Below are 22,423 nucleotides of genomic sequence, written 5' to 3' on the forward strand. Positions count from 1 at the left end.
AAGATGTCCAGCCTGCCCATCTAAATTTAAGGAGGGCTGTAATAAACCACTTGGTAAACCTTGTATAGACAAGTTGGTTTATAAAGAAGCGACGGGGGCATGTAAGGACTTGATTGCCGGAGTTAAAAAAAAGAGATGAAGGCAATTAAGTCTGTTGTCAAATATTGAGACCCCCCAAACAGCTAGTTGAAGTGCCAGAGTCAAAGGCCTTCGCTACATCTAGTGCCACCACTGCTCTGGTACTGACTCCTTAGTGACTTACCTTAATGTTCATATATAGGCGACGGCTATTAAGGATTCAAACCCCAAAGGGGTTAATATAGCGCTTGCTTCTAATTATTCAGGGGCGAGCAATTCCTTGTTCGCACCCTGAATATAAAATTAGACAATCAAGTGGTAATATATATATATATATATATATATATATATATATATAATACCATTCAAAATTTACACAACTAAATAGTGGTATTCCAAAATAGTTGACATATAGTGTATATAAGTGAATACATCAAATTTTAAAGTGCAAAATCGTGCCAAATAATAAGTCCCAATAGACAGTTCATAAGCGACTTTGCGTGATTGTCTAATTTTACCACTTGATATATATTTTACCACTTGATTGTCTAATTTTATATTCAGTGTGCGAACAAGGAATTGCTCGCCCCTGAATAATTAGAAGCAAGCGCTATATTAAACCCTTTGGGGTTTGAATCCTTTCACATACCCTTTATACTATAGCAGCTGCTATAACTACCCCACCATCACTTTATTTATTTATTCATATACACATACACATCCCCAGTTAGGTCATCCATAGGCGCGAGGGATATATACTTATTGGAGTATATATACATCTACTAACTGACTGCTATTCATAGCCGTGTTTTTTTCCCAGGCATAAAGCCCGTTTGGCTGGGATGTATAAGGGATAGAATTGATTAAGGCGAGATGCAAGCACCTTCGCTAGTATCTTAATGTCTGCCTGTAGCAGAGATATTGGATGGTGGGATTTGAGGTATTGGGGTCTTAGCCGGGTTATATAGCGCAGCATAAAATGATCAAAAGTCTGCAGCAACGAACGAAGAATCAGTAATATAGGCCCTCTGTGCATCAAAGACAACACAACTGGCGTTTTAGAATCTTGGTGTAGGCAGTGTTGGAGTTTCAGCTACGCCATGATAAATACTAACCGTTTTTAGGGTAGGGGCAAATGTACTCAGAGTTAGCAGTGTTCTAAATGCGGTGACAGTGGCGTATCAAGCAGGCTCTGTTGTATGCTGTAGGAGATTGCATATTGCACCGAATGGCATCAGCTTACTCAAGGCTTCCGGGCAAATCTCCTTCATGCGGGACGATTTCTATCCGCATCCCTCTGGTCTAGCCATGCCGTACTGAGGCCTGGATCATCAAAAAAGTGTGCTCGATCATCGTTCACTACGAGAAAGCGGGCAGGGAACAGCACGGTGTATTTCAGACGATGTATTCGGGGGCGTCATTTAATATCTGTGAATCGGGGCCACTGTTTCTGGACTTCTGCTGAGAAGTCAGGGAATGCCGAGATCCGTTTTTTGCTACTGTTCTCGTGTCAGTAGCAGGACTGCATCTCGATCACGTTAGTTTAGAAGTTTTGCTATAAAGGTTTTAGGTGGTGCACCCTCAGGGGGACGATAAGCTGACATGCAGTGGGCATGTTCCACTACAAATGTGGAAAAGGTGCCTCTGCCATAGGTGGTGATTGGGTTTTCCTGCATTGGCTTCTTCAGGAAGTCAAATGAAATGGAGGTTGCAGCAGCGGCCCTGTTCTCCAGGTCATCCTGTTTCTATCCAGCGGCAGCTGCAATAACTGACTCAAATTCAGTAGTTTGTTGAAGTGGATGATGCGTGTCTTCAACACGGCTAATTCTCGCCTCTGTCTTGGTTACCCAGGCCCTCAGTTTGGCCATGTCCTGCCTGATCAGGGAAATATCCACCTTCACCTCTTCTATCTTAGCTGTTAGGGTGGCTTGGCACGTGGAGATCACCCCCCCAGGACCCTGGTAGTGTGGACTGTGGCTGCCTCTGGAGCGGAGGCGCCATCTTCTACTGAGGGTTCTTGCTCCTGCCTGCGGAACTTCTCAAGTGCCTGATGCCACCTTCCGAGGCAGTGACATGTTGAGGATAAGTGTACCTTAGTTGGCAGACGGTGCGGTGTTCGGTGGGCCCACAGGATGGTAGTTCCAGGATAGAACGGGAGCGGAGCTCGCCACACATGCGTCCTACTCCATTGCCGTCCAGGCCACACCCCTCCTGCCTGTCAGTTTAGGTGGACGGCCATGTCTTGGTAGGTTTGCCGTTGTGCCATACCATTTTTGTATGATGGATTGAACACTGCTCCGTGAGATGTTCAAAGCTTGGGATATTTTTTCGAGGCCAACCCTACTTTAAACTTCTCCACAACTTTATCCCTTTCCTTTCTGATGTGTTCCTTTTGGCCTTTATGATGCGGTTTTGCTCACTAAGGTTCTCTAACAGACCTCCGAGGGCTTCACAGAACAGCTGTATTTATATTGAGATTAAATTGCACACAGGTGGACTCTATTAACTAATTGGGGGACTTCTGAAGGCACTTGGTTCCACTAGTTTTTAGTCAGGGGTATCAGAGTAAAGGGGGCTGAATTCAAATGCACGCCACACTTCAGATATTCCGGAAGGAAGCTTGGGGGAGAGCTGGAAAGCAGAAAGTGCAGGGTCTGGAGGGGGGCTGAAGTCGGCTGCTGGAGTCTTCTGAATGCTGAAACCAGGGGAGGCAGAGACGAGGGTGTTCTGTGGCTGCACGAGAAAGCACAGGATTTGATGGAGGAGTTCTGTTCTCCCCTTGACTGCTGAGACAAGGTGGGGGCAGTGACCACGGGGGTGCTGTAGGAGAGGTGCAAGGGTCCCCAAAAAAAGACCTGGTGGCCCAGATTTGGGGTGTTGGCCTTGTGTTTGTCACACATGCTCAAGAGGACAAGTTTAAAAAATGTTATTCCTTTCCCATGATTTATTAGGTTTATTGACCCTCCGTATATTACTATATGAGGTTATCAAATGATTTTACATACTAACCTTTGGATGAGATATATATATATAGATATATATATATATATATATATATATATATATATATATATATATATATATATATTTACACAGTTGGGTCCATATATATTTGGACACTGGCACAATTTTAGTTTTTTTTTTTTCATGTATTTACCAAAACATATTCAAGCTATAGTTATATAATGGATATGGGCAGAAAGTGCACACTCAGGTTTAATTTGAGAGTATATACATCCAATTCGGAGGAAGGGTTTTGGAATTACAGCTCTTAAGAATAGCCACCCCCCTCTTTTTCAAGGAACCAAAAGTAATTGGACAATTGAATCAAAAGCTGTTTCATTGCCAGGTGTGGGCTACTCCTTTGTTATTTCTTCATCAATTAAGTAGGTAAAAGGTCTGGAGTTGATTCCAAGTGGGGTATTTGCATTTGGAATCTATTGCTGTGAACCTGTATCATGCTTTCAAAGGAGCTGTCCATGCAAGTGAAACAGGCCATTGTACGGCTTAAACAAAATCAATCCATCATAGAGATAGTAGTAACAAAAGAAGTGACCAAATCAACAGTTTGGTACATTCTGAGGAAAGAACGCACTGGTGCGCTCAGCAACATAAAAAGGCCTGGACGTCCACGGAAGACCACAGCGGTGGATAATCGCAGGATCCTCTCTACGGTAAAGCAAAACCCATTCACAACATCCAAACAAGTGAAGGACAATCTCCAGGAGGTGGGCGTATCATTGTTAAAGTCCATAATCAAGAAAAGGCTTCACGAGAGCAAATGCTCTCCATGTTCACCACAAGGTGCAAACCATTTATAAGACTAAAGAATAGAAAGGCCAGGTTAGACTTTGCCAAAAAACATCTAAATCCAGGCCAGTTCTGGAAAAGCATTCTTTAGAGGGATGAAACGAAGATTAATCTGTACCAGAATGACAGGAAGAAAAAAGTGTGGAGAAGGCTTGGAACAGCTCATGATCCAAAGCACACAGCCTCTTCTGTAAAACATGGTGGAGGCAGTGTGATGGCATGGGCATGCATGGCTTCCATTGGCACTGGGTCATTGGTGTTTTTTGATGTGACAGAAGACAGAAGCAGCCGGATGTTTTCTGCAGTGTTTAGAGATTTACCGCCAGCCCAGATTCAGCCAAATGCAGCAAAGTTGATTGGACGGCACTTCACAATACAGAGAGACAATGATCTAAAACACACTGCAAAAGCAACCCAGGAGCTTTTGAAGGAAAATAAGTGGACTGTTCTGCAATGGCCAAGTCAATCATCTGATCTCAACCCAATTGAGCATGCATTTCACTTGCTGAAGGCAAAACTAAAGGCAGAAAGACCCACAAACAAAGAACTGAAGACTGCTGCAGTTAGAGCCTGGCAAAGCATCAGAAATGAGGAAACCATTGAGAGACAATCTTCTGTCTCAAGGGCCGATCTTCCATCCAGCATTACAGTCGTTGGCTTTAACAGTGTGGCTGTTAAAATCCTAGTCTTAAGAGATAGGGGTCTTCCGGATGCGGTCATCCCTACATTACTGAAGGTTCGGAAAGATGTTGCCAGGAAGATTTATCATACCTGGACAGCCTATTTTTATTTGGTGTGAATCGCGGGGTTTTCCCCCCGCGTGCCTTCTCGGTAGTGAAGGTCTTAGCCTTCCTACAGTAAGGGGTGGATCAGCCTTTAGCGCTGACCACGATTAAGGGCCAATTGTTGGCTTTGGCCGTCCTTTTCCAGCGACCCCTGGCAACCAATCCTTTGATTCGCACCTTCATTCAGGGGATGCGCCATTTGGCCCCCCTAAGGAAGGCTCCCGTGCCTCCTTGGGACTTGACTTTTTAGTATTGTCAGTTTTCCACCGACCTCCTTTTTTTTTTTGAGAACATCATAGATATTTCTCTGCCTGTTTTATCCAGCAGGTTGTCTTCTTAGTGGTTATCACATCTGCCCGCAGCGTGTCCGAGATGGCAGCCTTGTCTTGTCGTTCACCCTACCTGGTGCTACATAGGGACAAGGTAGTCTTGCCACTAAATCAGTTGTTTTTTTACCTAAGGTGGTCTTTTCCTTCCACCTTAGTGAAGATATTGTTCTGCCTTCGCTCTGTGCAAAGCCTAAGCATCCTAAAGAAGTGGCCTTGCTTTCTTTAGATGTGGTACGGGCTATTAGGGTTTACCTATCTGCCACGGAGTCTATCAGGAAATCTGATTCCTTGTTTGTTCTTCCTGAGGGACCTCGGAAGGGCTTAGCTGCGTCCGCAGCGTCCATTTCAAAATGGTTTAGACAGACTGGGGTTGAGGCATATTCTGTTAAGGGTCAGGTTCCTCCTTTCCCTGTAAAGGCTCATTCCCCTCGAGCCATCAGTGCCTCTTGTGCTTTTCGCCATCAGGCTTCTGTGGCTGAGGTGTGTAAGGCGGCGACTTGGTCGTCTGTGCACGTTTTTACAAAGTTTTACAAACTTGTTTAGTGCAGCAGTTTGAAGAGTTTTTTTTTTTTTTGGCTCTTTGGTTTTTGTTGTCCTGGTTTTTTTCCAGTTCCTTTTTAAGGGCAATGTTTTGCCTAGGATGGCCTTCATTACCTCTTTATGGTTGCGTTTTTCCCCACACCTTTGTACTGCTTTGGGACATCCCAATCGTAATGAATTAAGAGAGGCGACGACAGTCAGAGGACGTAAGAGAAAATAGAATTTTTGTAAAATCTTACCGTAAAATTTTTTTTTCTGAGTCCTCTGACAGTCGTCGACCCCCGCCCCTCTGGTGTCTATTTTTTTTCTAGATATGTGGTTGCTTGCTTTGCGGTACTGCTTGCTACGAAACTGATAAGATACAGGAAGTAGCTGAAGGATAATGTCTGAAGGACAGCCCCATAGAGGTGTGTCTGGTTAAGTAAACCTTTGTTATTAACTGTTTAACTGCCTAGCTTACTCCTAGAGTGCACAGCCATTACCCCATCACAATAAATTAAGAGAGGCGACGACTGTCAGAGGACTCGGAGAAAAGAATTTTATGGTAAGATTTTACAAAAATTCTATTTTCTCTCTGTTGTTGACTGCTGAGACGGAAAGGGGGCCAAGATGAGCCTCTGTGGCTGCAGGGAGAAATGCAGGATCTGGCGGAGGAGTTCTGTTCTCTCCTTAAGACAAGGTGGGGGTGGAGACTAAGGGGGTGCCACAGATGCAAAAATTGTGCAAGGGCCCCATTAAAAGGCCCGGAAGGGCTGGATTCAGCCCCCCGGGCCTTGTGTTTGACACGCATGCTGTATTGTGCCAATGCCCCTTAATGGATCTACAAGGCGGAACCCTGGTATACACAGCAGCTTAGCAGTGAGCACGGAGTCCAATCCATTACAGGAATCCCTGATGTGCCTATCTTCACTTACTAAGATATGAGTAAGTAAGAGTTGAGTGTTATACTTTGTCCTAATAAATTCTATACAGTTTTACTTAAGAGGCACCTCTGCTTCTGTCTTTTTTCACATGTTCTGGAGTCTGCTTCTACTTCCCTGAAGAGGCTTGCTTTAAGTTTTGAATGGTTTTCCACCACTGCAGGATTACCATCTGCTGAATCACCATATGACTTTTTTTCTCCCCCCCGCCCATCTCTATATACTACTTTCACAGACTGATGGTCCCCTATATCGGTGATCACAAGCTTGTGCCAGTACCATTCTATTGTATTGCCCCCTTTTTGTTGCTGTCCTAATTACTCAATTTCATTTCATTTGCATCTGACACATCATTTTTTGGAAAGGAACATTGTTCTCTCCCTCCTGACCCGCCCATTTTCCTGTCGAGCCATGCAAGAAACTTCCTAACCTAACCTGGTGGGTTTTCAACATGGGGAAGTTGTTCTACCATACCACTGGTAGATAACTAAAACTCCAACCCTTACAGCTGGGGATCAGTGTTCCTCTCCCTCACACTTAAGGAAACTTAGTCACTATAGGTAACCTTGCTTCCTATCAGTATCCTGCAGCACAGAGCCAAAAGGATGACCCTACAAGGTTGCCCAATTAGGATACTATTAGGCATTTTGTTAGCTGTGGCCTATGCCACTCTCCTAGGGGGGACCATAAGTTAGCCACCTTGGCCAAAAACCAAGTCTGATATTTTCTTTGATGGATGCATTTGACAGCTGGGATAAATCTTCCAAATTTTCACTCACACTGGGTTCAGGGGTTAAGGCCCCGCTACCCTGATGTTGGAATGTCGAATGTGAGGCACTTGGGGCATGCATGTCCAGACCTTGTATTACCAGCAGTCCTCTTTTGTGGTGAACCCTTCCTCATCATTATAAAGGACAAGGTAGCCATATACTAGGGATCGACCAATATTATTTTTTTGTTACCGATACTTATATTTTGGCCATTGCATATCGGTATCGGCTGATATGGGCCGATATTTTGAACATTTAAACATTTAAAGTTTTGCAAAATAAACAAAATTTTTGACACAAATCTGTTACTGAACATGTTAATGTTTGTTAACAGTTTTTACGTTAAGGGGTCATTCTTCACACCTTAACTGCATGAAAACTGATAGGAAAACCGCACTTGCAGGGACATCAGTTTCACATCATCTGATTGTGAATGATGCATAAACTGCTGCAGTAGTGCACTCACTGCAATCATTTTAAATCACTACTGCAGTGCAGTCAGTGCAAAACTGCTAGAAAAAAGCTAGACAAACAGACCAGGGGTGGGCAAACTTTTGGGCTTGAGGGCTGCAATGGGTTCATATATTGGACCGGGGGCCAGACCAAGAGTAGATGGCAAGAAACGCTGTAAAAAATTGCGTGACTTTGAGGTCACAAAAGTGTAAAAGGGGCCTTCGGTAATTAAGGTATAGCGTGTCCCCTTTCAATGCAGAGTGACCAGCGTGCGTGCCCCCTTTCAATGCAGAGTGACCAGCGTGCGTGCCCCCTTTCAATGCAGAGTGACCAGCGTGCGTGCCCCCTTTCAATGCAGAGTGACCAGCGTGCGTGCCCCCTTTCAATGCAGAGTGACCAGCGTGCGTGCCCCCTTTCAATGCAGAGTGACCAGCGTGCGTGCCCCCTTCAATGCAGTGTGGCCCCCCTCCGAGACCAGTGCACTTGCCTGCAGCAGCGGCTTCTCCTCAGTCCCCCGGTGTCTCCTCGAGTCCTCCGCCTCCTCCTTGGCCAATGGCATGGGGTTTGCCTTGCGGTCTATCGGGAAGCGGGTATTAGACCCGCTTCCTGATTGGTCAGGAGGAGCATCCGTGTGACAATAGCGAATTTTCATTCACTATTGTCACACAGTGGGTGGGCTCGGGACACACTGCTCTGCGCCCCGGGTCCACCCTTTGCTGACGCTTAGGACCGGCCGCCACTGTAAATGAACAAATTAGCTAGCGCTCCGCGGGCCGGATTAAAAGGTCCGCCGGGCCGTAGTTTGCCCATTCTTGAGCTAGACAGTGGATTGGAGTCAGTGGACTACCCCTGCAGTAGTGCACTCACTGCAATTATGTTAAATCACTGCAATTATTTTAAATCACTAACTGCAGTCAGTGCAAAACTGCTAGAAAAAAGCTAGACAGTGGAATGGAGTGGAGTGGACACTAGTACTATACTATAAAGAAGCAAAAATTGTGTTCCAGAATTGGCCTAATCCAAAGCCCAAATATGGGAAGTACAGGAGATTGGTCCCTGAGCATGAATATCTCAAGAGTTGAGTCATTAATAGTGACCGTTGGTCAATGAAATACAAAGCAAAAAGAAAAATTTGAGATGACAGGCAGTGGTCTGTCAATCCCAAAGAGAGGAACCAACTAAGGGCACTACAGACTCAAATTTGTTGTAAAAGATAAATTTTATTCGGCACGTATGCCTGCAAGAGCAAAAATAGGTGAATACAAAAAAGGATGGCGTGGGAGACACTGGATGACAATACAATATAAAATCCTTAAAATGCACACAAGCACATGTGCTAAAGGGACTCAAAGCACAATATCTGAACACATTAGAAGAAAAGCTGATTGATGCAGTAATAGCTCTAAGTGGCTCAAAAGCCAATGATTGCAGCTAATTGAATAGTGACCCAAAGTGTACAGGATATTCTGACACAGGACCAAACAAGCACCAACATACCATGTAGGTTGGTTGCCGTGTTCGGTGATGTGGGAGGACCTCGCAGATATAGCTTATGAGCTCAATGTCCCACTATGTCACTGGCTGGTACCGGGATACAAGTTCCATGAGATGAAGCATGAAAAATGGCTCTAATGAAGCAGCATGATGATACTTGATGCTGGAACACAAAAGGTCTGTGATGGATAGGGGTGAGGTGTGTATATGACAACACTAATCCATGGCGTAAAGACCCCTCTATGAAGATCACAGAACACCATTTAAATAAACAGTTTCTATTAGGGGCTGCAGAAGAGTCAATGTAGTGATAATACACAATATAAAGATCGTTTGGTAAATGGGTCCGGTACTTGGTAAACTTCAGTTGGTACAACTTAACCTACTCACAGGGAAGCCGTAATGATCCCAGTGACGGGATCCAATCACCAGTGTGAATATTCAAAAACGGTGGTTACCTGCGGCGGAAATGGTTCATTGAGTCAAGCGAATTTAGCCACTGAGTTAGGGATAAAGGCTATAGGGGTCCGTGATGTGGTCCCGTTACCCAGATTAGCCGGTCCGTGGTGCAGTCGATCGGGCGTTCAACCCATGCGTTGAGCTACACCGGCAGCTCAGGATGGACTTCCAGGTCGAAGGTGACCGGCTGACGTCACATCAGGTTTCTCGGTCTGCCGGGTGCATACAGGGGAACAGCCCAGTAATGGATGGACGGAAATCCTCGGTAACCGGGGCAAGTAGTCACACGATGTGCGATGTGATGAACGATGGCCGTTGACGCGTTTCACCGACAACAACGTCGGTTTCCTCAGAGCTGATATGGGACTGGGTGGCGCCATATTTTATACCCTCAATTGGTCAGAATTACTTCATTCAATACAGGTGTGCATATCAGACAGATCTGATGTAGCAGCAGAGATACCCCTGCTCCACCAGATGTCGCTGTTCTAACACAGCACATAAATACACCTTTATGGCGTCATCCTTTCCACCAGCGTCATGGCCATATTTCCCCATGGCTTACAGCAGTATATACAGATATTTACTTCAAGGAGGTAGACCTAAAAAAGTGTAAATCATCTTACCACCGTGATCGCAGTCAGCCATGCGGAAAAAATGGCCGTAATATTAAATAAAAAACAATACAAGCTAAAAACGCTGCAACAGTGACAAAACATGACACATGTACACATGAAGAGAATATATACAAGAGTACATCGCTGTTTCCATTAAGGCTCTATGTATCTTAAATTTGAAGCAGAACTGGTTAACCCCTATGAATGTAGATATATGGGGCAGTGTTAATTGAACCATGGAGGCCTCAGAAGAGTCTCTGATTATTAAGGACACTAAAGGGACACAGTTTATACATATAACCAAGGACAGCAGAAGTCAGAACATAATAGGCCGAAGCGAAGAGACATGCAGGAGTCCCTGATGTCGCCCAGGGAGAGAAAACATAAAGGCAAAGATTGGTTGTTTAAGTAACAAATGTCTCAAAGATGTTATAAGGGTATATTTTGACCAGGAAGAACCATAAACAGCAATAAAGATAGCATATAGGGGAGGTGCAATGCGGTGTGGACCAGGGGTTCCGTTAGGATAACATCCTAACAGGAAAACCACTCGATATTGGGTGGTACATGTTGTGTCCCCTTATCACTTCATTCTCAGAGCAACAAGCATGACGCCAGACCCTAGGAGTCACGAGGCTAAAAAAGGTTGTAGACTGAACTCGACGTTTAGTCCGTGGGGCACCAAGGATCCCATTTTATAGATCCACATTTTTTCTTTTTGTAGGAGGACATTATCAAAGTCCCCTCGTCTTGCTGGCATTTTTAAGGCATAGATGCCCCTTACCCTTAGGCCATCGGGGTTGGCATCATGGTGCTCAAGAAAATGAAGGGGCACAGTCTTGTTGTCCACTTTCTTTTTGATATCCACGATATGTTCCGCGATACGGATCTTTAATTGGCGTTTTCTCTTGCCAATATAGGTCTTATTGCAGGGACAGATTAGCTGATATATCACTTGTTCGGTCTGGCAATTGATGAAGCTATTAATTGTAAATTCCTTTTGTCCATTGCAACTCGTAAAGGACTTAGATTTAATTATTGATTTGCATATGGAACAACGCCCACAGGGGAAGATCCCTTTCAAACGTGGCAGGGACGTTAACCAATTTTCACCACTCTTAGAGCGAACAAATTCTGAATGACATAAAGTGTCCTTCAGGTTCTTGGCCCGTTTGGCCGTTAGCAGGGGCCGTGGGCCCACTATTCGCTCAATTAGTGTCGACACTGTCAACACCTGCCAATGTTTCGAGAGGACTGTTCTTACCTGTTCCCATTGGGTACCGTAAGGGGTTATAATGCGTGGATATACAGTTTCATCCGAGCATGAGCTTGCTTTCATGTTGTCCTGACCACCCAATAAATCTGATCTTTGTTTGAGGGCCACCTTTTTGCGTGCTTTCCTTATTGTTTTATGTGTATACCCTCTCTCTCTGAAGCGTTTATGAAGTTGTTTTGCCTCCGTCTGATAGTCTGCAGGGTCGGAGCAGTTTCTTTTCAACCGAAGAAACTGCCCTACGGGTATGCTCTCAATAGGGGGTCTGGGGTGATGACTGTCAGCTACCAACAATGTGTTTGCAGCCGTCTCTTTACGGTAGGTTGTGGTTTTAATCCTTCCCTCCTCAAGTGAAATTAACAAGTCCAAAAATGGTAAATGATTTGGGGTCACAGTGTAAGTGAGTTTGATGTTCCGATCATTGCCGTTCAATTCGTCAATAAATTGATAAAAGTTCAGAAGAGGTACCGCCCCAGAGGAGCAGGACATCGTCAATGTACCTCAGCCACATATGAGAGTGGCTGAGGTACATTGGGGATGGATACACCACCTGCTCCTCCCAGAGTCCAAGGTGGAGGCACGCGTAGGCCGGAGCCCACGGAGCCCCCATCGAGGTACCCCTAATCTGTTGATAAAATGAATTTAGGAACTGAAAGCAATTATGATGTAACAAGAAATCCAGAAGTTCCACAACAAACTCATTATGAGCCCCAAGGCCCGGAAACTTATAGTCAAGGAAGTGAGTGACAGCCCTTAAACCCCATTCGTGAGGGATCGGTGTATAAACTTTCCACATCGATGCCAGAATATTGTGCATAGTAGGGGTCATTGACAATCTCCTGAGGACATCCCTCGTGTCCTGCACAAATGAGGGTAGGCTAGTCACCATATCCTTGATAAGGGCATCTATGAACTTCCCTGTTTTTTCAAGGGGACCCCCTATTGCCGAAACAATAGGTCTCCCTGGGGGATTGCTTAATGACTTGTGTAGTTTGGGGATGGTATAAAATGTAGGGATGTTATAATTTTTGACCATCAGGTGTTCGGCCTCCTTTGTGGAGATTAAATCAACTTCCTTTGCGAGAGAAATCTTGTGGTTGAGGGAGAGACAAGGGAGGGAAAGGGACTATCCCTGAGTTTCTTATAGGTGCTGGTATCACCCAGCTGTCTCTGTATTTCCTTGACATACATGTCTTCACTCAGTAGTAGCACGTTCCCTCCCTTGTCACTGCCCTTTATAACCACATTAGGTGCCTCCGCCAGTTCCCTCAAGGCTACTCGTTCCTCTTTGGACATGTTGTTATCAATTCCCTCCCTTTGCCACCTAATTTTACCAAGGTCTTCACGGACCAAGTCAAGAAAGACCTTAATATTTCTGTGTTTGGTGAGGGAGGGCATCTTCGTAGATTTTATACGCAGATTTGCATCTCTTCTAACTAAATCTTTTATTTTTGTTTCCTCATCCTTCTCTTCACCTTCCAGAAGTAGGGAGGTAAGTATTTCTATTAGCTCATTATCTTCCTCAGATAAAGGAACATCTTTCTCCGAGTTTTCTCGTTCCCCGCTATGCCAAATCTTAAAGATGACTTTCCTGAGGAAGAGAGAGACGTCCTTGAAGACATCGAATTCGGTCTTAGAGGAGGCCGGTGCAAAGGACAACCCTTTGCTGAGTAGCCTAATATTTTTTTCCTGTAGGTCAAAATCAGAGAGGTTTACAACTTTGGGGTCACGTGGTCCAGAGTTTATCGGTGTTTTTTTAGACTGTTTGACTTTGTGGACCTACCTTGTGTTGGCCCTCTCCGCTTTTGACTTTCGGGTTTGCCTTCTCCCTCTGGATACCCCTTGGTGGTTCTGGTTGCTGGGGATGTATTTCTCCGGGTTGTAAGTCCGTCTCCAGTACTAAAAAAGACACAGATTTGTCACCTATGTCTGATTCACTTACGGATGATTGTCCCCTGGATTACGCCATGGATTAGTGTTGTCATATACACACCTCACCCCTATCCATCACAGACCTTTTGTGTTCCAGCATCAAGTATCATCATGCTGCTTCATTAGAGCCATTTTTCATCCTTCATCTCATGGAACTTGTATCCCGGTACCAGCCAGTGACATAGTGGGACATTGAGCTCATAGGCTATATCTGCGAGGTCCTCCCACATCACCGAACACGGCAACCAACCTACATGGTATGTTGGTGCTTGTTTGGTCCTGTGTCAGAATATCCTGTACACTTTGGGTCACTATTCAATTAGCTGCAATCATTGGCTTTTGAGCCGCTTAGAGCTATTACTGCATCAATCAGCTTTTCTTCTAATGTGTTCAGATATTGTGCTTTGAGTCCCTTTAGCACATGTGCTTGTGTGTATTTTAAGGATTTTATATTGTATTGTCATCCAGTGTCTCCCACGCCATCCTTTTTTGTATTCACCTATTTTTGCTCTTGCAGGCATACGTGCCGAATAAAATGTATCTTTTACAACAATTTTGAGTCTGTAGTGCCCTTAGTTGGTTCCTCTCTTTGGGATTGACGGACTAGTACTATACTACTACACTTTTATTACTCCCAGTTAAGTAGAACAATATTATAATGCAGAAAGCATAACATTTCAACATGTTCACCAGTTAAACGGCTTCTGTTTTTTTCTTAAATTGCTGCCACTTCACTAAAAACATGCTCACTTGGTACCGAGGAAGGAGGAGCAGAAAGGTATCTTCTAGCATGAGAAGCAAGTCTTTTGTAGCGTGCCTCATTTTCTTTCCACCACTGAAGAGGATCACCACTTCATCTCTATTTGAAGGAACCAGTAATTGACAAAAGAAGTTCATCATCCAGGCTCATTATTGCAGATTCTGAAGAATCCTCCGCATGAGACCCCAATAAAACACTAATCATGGCATCTGTTCAACCACAATGAAGTTTCTCTTCTGTCCGTTGTCTTTTTGGATATTTTTCTCTTTTTGAAGCATCCTGCTCTTCCACATTAGACACCTGCTCTTCTTGACTTTTCTTTTCGGCAGTAACCTCCTGCACCTCCTGTTGAATATCGTCTGTCAGCCATTGTTTTGCCTTGGCCAATACATCATCAGAAGAGAGAGGATGGTTCTTGTATCGAGGATCCAAAAGACATGCAAGGATAAACTTTTTATTATCTTCATGCTTCTCAAAACGTTTGGCAAGGCTGTCCCTCATGATGGCCTGCCTACATGTTTTAGGGCCACGTGTGTTGAGTTTTTTTCTCTTGAAGAAGCATCTTCAGCACTCTCACACATGGGATGACAGATGAGTCGTAATGACTCACCTCTAGTGTCACTTCCTCTATGGGGAGGAGGGTCTCAAGGACATTGGCTACAATTGATAGATAGATAGATACAACTTTATTGTCATTGCATAGTACAGGTACACAGCAACGAGATGCAGTTTGGCATCTACCAGAAGTGCAAAATGTAGCAATTGTGCAAAAGTGCAGATAAATATCTAGCATATTTACAGTGCAGATAACCATCTAGCATAATTAAAAAATATATATACACTATATATATATATATATATATATATATATATATATATATATATATATATGCATTATATACACAAATGAATGTGAAGTATTGGGCAAAATGTACAGTAATGATAAAGATACATACAGATATAAATAGTGCAGATGTACTGAGGAGTGAAAGATATACTATGTAGTATGTACATGTATAGTACAGAGGTTACATACAGTCTTTTGTTTGTGTTTGTTTTGTAATGATTAGTGGTGTAATGTTGAGTTCAGTAATATGATGGTGAATGGAAAAAAACTGTCCCTGAACCTGCTGGTTCTAGTGCGCAAGTTTCTGTATCTCCTTCCTGACGGAAGGAGGTTAAACAGTTTATGACTGGGATGTGAAGAATCCTTGATGATGTGAGCTCTGCGCAAACATCTGCTGTGGTGAAGGTGCAAAATGGCAGGTAATTGGGTGCCAGTGATGCGTTGAGCGGTTTTTACCACCCTTTGCAGTGCTTTATGTTCACTCACAGTGGAGCCTCCGTACCATACAGTGATGGAGTTGGTCAGGATGCTCTCAATGATGCAGCGGTAGAAGCTCGTTAAAGTCCCCGGGGACAAATGAGATTTCTTGAGACTTCTCAGGAAATACAGACGTTGTTGTGCTTTTTTTTATGAGAGCTGACGTGTTCTGCTGCCAGGACAGATCCTCAGATGTGAACTCCCAGGAACTTAAAACTGGATACTCGCTCTACCTCGGTTCCATTGATGTTGACTGGTAGATGTCTCCCACTGATCAGCAGTAGTACAAGAATATCCTGGTTCATTCCTGGTGGAAATGGCCTGCACACCTCTTCAGCATGCTAATTATGTCAAGCAAAGCTCTCTGGTTTGACAGGCCATCATTTACCACAAGTTGGAGGGTGTGTGCCATGCAACTGAGGTCTGACACTTCAGCAAGTCTCATTCCTTTCACCATGTTCGCTCCGCTGTCTCGAAGCACAAGCATCACTCGGTCTTTGGTGATTCCCCATTCTTCTAGCATGCCTAGAAACCTTTCTCTAATATACTCCCCAGTGTGTGATCCTTGCATCACTTTTGTATTCAACACCAAATGCCTTCTTGTCCATCCTCTGTCAATGAAGTGGCATGTAAGACTCATTAGTGATTCTGTTTGTCCTGTCCAGGAGTCAGTCGTGAATGAGAGTGAGTTGCCAGCATTCTCTGGTTTCAGCATAGCCTTTACTTTCTCAACAACCTTTTGGTGAATCTTTCCCAGCATTTTGGTTCGATACTTCAATCTTCAGTGTGTACCTTGGCTCAACTATGGACATCAACCGCTTAAATCCAGAGTCAGACACCATTGTAAATGGCTGGTTATCAGTGACTATCATCTCTGTGATTACTCTGTCCAGCAGTTGAGATCTTCCATCCGATTTTAGCCACCTGATTTTTTTCTGAAACCTATTTTGTTCCCTGGGATAGTGATGTTTCACCTTGTGATTAACCACTTATTTTTCACACTCTGTGTTTACAAGTTAAAATCTTTTTTTTTTGCTAGAAAACATTATATATTTTTTTTTAGCAGAGACCCTAGAGAATAAAATGGAGACTATTGCAATATTTTTTTATCACACCGTAACTGCGCAGCGGTCTTCCAAACGCAATTTTTTTGGAAAAAATTCACTTTTTTTAATTAAAAAATAAGAAACCAGTAAAGTTAGCCCAATTTTTTTCCATAATGTGAAAAATGTTACGCCGAGTAAATAGATACCCAAAATGTCATGCTTCAAAATTGCGCACGCTCACGGAATGGCGACAAATTTGGTACTTAAAAATCCCCATAGGCGACACTTTAAAAATTTCTATAGGTTGCCATCTTAGAGTTAGAGAGGAGATCTAGGGCTCAAGTTATTGCTCTCGCTTTAACAACCGCGGCGATACCTCGCGTGTGGTTTGAACACCGTTTACATATGTGGGCGGGGTTTCCATATGCGTTTGCTTCTGCGCGCGAGCTAACAGGGACAGGGCGCTTTTAATTTTTTTTTTTTTTTTTTTTTACTATTTGTTTAAAAAAAAAAAAAAGATTTAATAATTTGTATTCCTATTACAAGGAATGTAAACATTCCTTGTAATAGAAATAGGCACGACAGGACCTCTTTTGTGTGAGATCTTGGGTCAAAAAGTCCTCAGATCTCACAAGTACACTAAAAGATTAAAATAAATAAAATAAAATGAAAAACAAAAAAGGGACCTTTAAACCGGTTGCTGGGCAATGACATTTGCCGGCGCTCCGGTCCTCCAAGACCATAGTCGAGTGAGGGCAAGCTTGACCTCACTCGACATCCTGTCTGTGAGGATCCGGGACCGGATCGTTTTCCCCGCTGCCGGCGGGCCCGCTAAGCGGGGAAAAGGACCGGGATGCGGCGGGAGGGGGCACCTCTTCCGCCGCCCCGGAAGGGTGACCCCGCGGGGAATCATCCCCACTTCACATTCTCATTTTTTTCTCAGTATTCTGGAGACATGCGCTGTTGGTAATATTTCTATTACATTTATCTCATACTATACCATTGTGGGTTGTCTGCAGCAGCAGTCCATTTTTTTATACAACCATTTATTTTGGTGCAAGTGTTCCTCACATCATATATACATTCAGAGTTGTCCCGTAGCCACTCCTTTGGTATCTTGGCTGTGTGCTTAGTGTCATTGTCCTGTTGGAAGATGAGCCTTCACCTGAATTTCTTTCCCTCGATCCTGACTAGTCTCGCAGTTCCTGCCCCCGAAAAACATCCCCACAGCATGTTGCCACCACCATGCTTCACTGTACGGATGGTATTGGCCAGGTAATGAGCGGTGCCTGGTTTCCTGCTTTTCCATTCATGCCAAAACGTTCAATCTTTGTTTCATCATACCAGAGAATTTTGTTTCTTAGAGTCCTTCACGTGCCTTTTGGCAAACTCCAGGCGGGCTGGCATGTGCCTTTTTTGTTGAGGAGTGACTTCCATCTGTTCACTCTACCATACAGGCCTGATTGGTGGAGTGCTACAGAGATTGTTGTTCTTCTGGAAGGTTCTCCTCTCTCAAAAGAGAAACGCTGGAGCTCTGTCAGAGTGCCTATCTGGTTCTTTATCACCTCCCTGACTAAGGCCCTTCTCCCCCCGATCTAGTAGAGTTTGGCTCTAGGAAAAGTCCTGGTGGTTCCAAAAATCTTCCATTTAAGGATGATAGAGGCCACTGTGCTCATTGGGACCTCCATTGCTGCAGAAATGTTTCTGTACTCTTGCCCCAGATCTGTGCCTCGATACAATCCTGTCTTGGAGGTCTACAGACAATTCCTTGGACTTCATGGCTTGGTTTGTGCTCTGACATGCACGAACTGTGGGACCTTATATGGACAGGTGTGTGCCTTTCCAAATCATGTCCTATAAAATGAATTTACCACAGGTGGACTCGAAGTTGTAGAAACCTCTCAAAGATGATCAATGGAAGCAGGATGCACCTGATCTTAACTTTGAGTATCATGGCAAAGGCTGTGAATACAGCCAGAGCCCAGACTTGAACCCGATTTGAACATCCCTGGATAGATTTTAAAATGGCTGTGCACCAACGCTTCCCATCCAACCTGATGGAGCTTGAGAAGTCCTGCAAAGAAGAATGGGAGAAACTGCCCAAAAATAGGTGTGCCAAGCTTGTAGCATCATACTCAAAAAGACTTGGGGCTGTAATTGGTGCCAAAGGTGCTTCAACAAAGTATTGAGCAAAGGCTATGAATATGTACATGTGATGTTTTTTTTTTTTTGTTTGTTTTTTTTAAATAAATTTGCAAAGATTTCAAACAAACCTCTTTCACGTTGTCATTATGGGATATTGGTTGTAGAATTTTGAGGAAAATAATGAATTTAATCAGTTTTGGAGTAAGGCTGTAACGTAACAAAATGTTGAACAAGTGAAGCGCGGTGAATATTTTCCGGATGCACTGTATATACTGTATCCACCTTTTGCTAAATTATTGCACTGACTGCTCTCATGAGCCTACACTCAACGTTAAGACTCCTCCTACGTTGTGTTTAGTCCAACACATTGGATTTCTAGAGAACTCTGACATCACACCCCTGTTGCCCACCTTCATAACTTTACCAACTGGATTACCACTTAAAATCCACCTACATTATTTTTGCAGCAGCACTCTAAATTTAGAGTTGTTGAACTGGTTGGCATGGTCAGGTTTATCTGTTGTTGCCCACCCTTCATTGCTTGAGACATCCCAGGGTCTACGAATGCTGTGCCCATGTCCTGTATTGTACAATTAACATAAGAAGAATTTGTCTTGCCTGGAAATTGCATATCTTTTTAGTACAGTACAGGACACAGGCCACCCTTCCTTCTGTTCTTTTGTTGCTTTGCATTGCTTGCTACAAAAGTGAGGACTCACTGAGTAGGGGCAGGGTAATAGGGGAGGGGCACTGGAAGGGTAGGTCTGTGAGAGCTTTGCCAGTGTCCAGTCACCTGAAAGTATGTTCCTATAACCCAGGGTCTGTGACCACTTTCACTGTATCCTGTACTGCACTCCAAGATATGGAATTTACAGGCAAGTCAAAATTCTTATTTTAGGTTGCCACCAGAATAGGAATAGAGAGGAATCTTTCATCGGGGACCCTTGTTTCTTTGACAGCGGTCTAAGAGGGGATATCCCTCACATTGAAAAGATATTCTCTCATTTCTTGCTGAAATCGCTCTGATGAGATAAAGATGGCAACAATTAAAAGAAAAAAATTATGGTGGTTAGAACCCTTCCCTACTGTCAGAAATTAAAATAAATAAAGTTTTGGCTTTAGATATGCTTTAAGTTTCATAACCGGAGTCAGTAAAATATCACTGATTCATAAGTAAACTTCATTGTATTTACAGATTAAATAGAAGAGGGTTTGTTCTTTCATGTCTATCTTTAGGTATTAGGTCATAAATGTTTTCTCATTCTCCATTTACCCTTTGTCTCATAGATTATGTGCAAGCTATCCACAGGAGCTGATAGTCCCAGCAGGTATAACAGACAAAGAATTGGAGAGTGTTGCTAGCTTTCGCTCCTGGAAACGCATTCCTGCAGTGGTGTACAGGTAAAGCTAAAATGTGATCTACTAACACTCAATGCACCCATAACTATGCAGTTACTTGGTGGCAAAGTTAAAGATGAACTTCATTTTTAAGACTTTTTCCTTACCGTGCGGGTGGCCATATGTAGTATGATTTGCTCAAAAATCAGTGGAGCTGATGTACTTGATCAGGCAGGGGAAGTAGCTAATCAATTGGTAACCTGTTGCATTCTGTAAATTCTGTATTTTTTCCATAAAGAACAGATGGCAAACTCACCCAGGATGAAGAATGGGAACTAAATTTCAAGATTGGTGTCAGATCTGTGACGGATCGTTAGCTAGCCTTAACGTTATCAAGAAACTGAGTAAACGTTTTACTTTCATGTAGCTAAGAGATTAAAAAGTGTAAAGATGGCCATAGATAGAAATTCAGCGGGTTGCGGTATGGCCAACTTTCAATCCATGTGACCGTGCCTGTTTGACAGAAGTTAGCTGTTGAATCGACTTCTGTCAATCAGGCTTGTTAACTACCTCATCAGCGTATTCTGACAGTGGAGAATCCCGTTTATAGCGGGGATGGTTCCTATATCCGCCTCGTTTGTGTGGATCGGGGGATCCTCTGTAATGAGCTTAAGGCTAGCCATACATTATACAAATTTCTTGTACAATTTTTCTTTTAGGTTTAACCTCCTATTTATATGGTTTTGGTAAATCTAAACACTTTAAATTTGTGTGCAATCAGGCAGGCCCTTGCACTACATAGTTAAAGGTATTTATAAAGGAAATTTAATAAGAAAATTGTATAACCACTTCCCACAAACCAACGTACCTGTACATCAGCTTGAAGAAGTGGTTTTACAGGGGTGATGTCTGCAGCTAGAGGCATCTCCCCGTTACCGTTTTTTAGAGCCGGCGATCGGCTTTCTGGTGATTAGCTGATGCAGCTCAGCAGCCGCTCGGGCGTTATCAGAGGGAGCTCTTCAGCCGCTCTGCCCAGGTCTCCCATCCCATCGGGGCGTCAGAGTCCCTAACGAAGCCGGATTCAGCTTCGATCTGGTCTCCGTTGAAGTAACCCGGAAGCAACGTCACTTCCGGTTTACTCGGCTGCCAATGGTGCCGATTTTTAAAAAATTACAGTATTAAAAACGCTGATTTTGGCGTTTTGAATACTTAAGTGCAAAGAAGGGATTAAGGGTCTTTTAGACCCCAGATATCTCCATAAAGAGTACCCGTCACTGCCTATTACTGTCGCAAGGGATGTTTACATTTTTTTGTGACAGCAATAAAAGTGATCATATTTTTTTTTCTTTCAAGGAACAGTAGTAAAAAAAAATTTCTCTTACGTCCTCCGACAGTCGCCGCCACCTCTAAGTCATCACTATTGGGTATTGACTTCCGCTCCGCAGGAGTAGCTAGGCACCTGAAGAACGCGCGACAGTGGATGAGTTGATTGTTTCTGTAAAAGAAACACTACACTTGGAGGATGAGCCCAGTCCTCCGGGCGTTGTGTCCTCTTTTGGTACACATAGGACCCGAAAGTCGGCGCAGGTTTTTCCCTGCCCCGCTGAGTTTCATTACACTGTGAATGAACTTTGGCGCACTTTAAAACGGCCATTCATGGTTCCTAGTCGGTTTAAACTACTTTATCCCTTTGTGCCGGCTACGGAATCGCGATGGTGTGTGCCTCCACAGGTGGATCACACTGTGGCCGTGTTAAACAAGGCTACCTTGATTCCTACTGAGGAGACCCTGGTTTTTCGGGATCCCACGGACAGAAGGTTGGAGTCTCTAGCCCGCCATTCCTACACGGTGGCGGGTTCCTTGCTCAAACCTGTTTTCGCGTCCGTTCTGGTGGCTCAGGCGGTGGCTGATTGGACTAAGGTGCTTAGATGCAACCTCGCGTCTGATTCTTCCCCCCCCCCTGCCACGCTGGCTATGGTGGATCAAATTCACCAAGGAGTCATGTATTTGTGCGATGCGGCCTTAAATGAGGCCCCTTTGGTAGCTATCTAGTGTTGCGGTGCTTAACCGTCGACTGATCTGGCTGAAGAGCTGGTCAGCTGACCAGACATCACGGAAAACAGTTGCTGATTTTCCCTATGCTGGTTCTCGCCTTTTTGGCGAGGCGTTGGATACCTTGGTAAAAGGCGTCACGGGGGGCAAGAGCACCATGCTGCCCCAGAACCCGAAGAACAAGTTCTTTCGTGGCAAGCGGGGTTCCGCCTCTTGACCCAATCAAGGGTCCTTTCGTGCCTTTCGGAATCAAACCAAGGGCAAGCCCTTCAAGGGCCAAGGTAGCCAGAAGAAGCCC

General features: G+C 44.1%; 1 protein-coding gene across 6 annotated transcripts in view; it reads left to right on the forward strand.

The window, feature by feature from the left end:
* Positions 1–22,423, forward strand: part of MTMR3 (myotubularin related protein 3) — a 249,319-nt gene that overhangs the window by 144,472 nt on the left and 82,424 nt on the right. For all 6 annotated transcript variants that reach the window (XM_082256785.1, XM_082256786.1, XM_082256789.1 and 3 more), the window contains exon 9: positions 20,023–20,136. In XM_082256785.1, coding sequence (XP_082112911.1) covers positions 20,023–20,136 — 114 coding nt within the window. The remainder of the gene's footprint in view (positions 1–20,022; positions 20,137–22,423) is intronic.

The sequence above is a fragment of the Pelophylax lessonae genome (assembly GCF_965119305.1).
Source record: "Pelophylax lessonae genome assembly, chromosome: 1".
Lineage (NCBI taxonomy): Eukaryota > Metazoa > Chordata > Amphibia > Anura > Ranidae > Pelophylax > Pelophylax lessonae.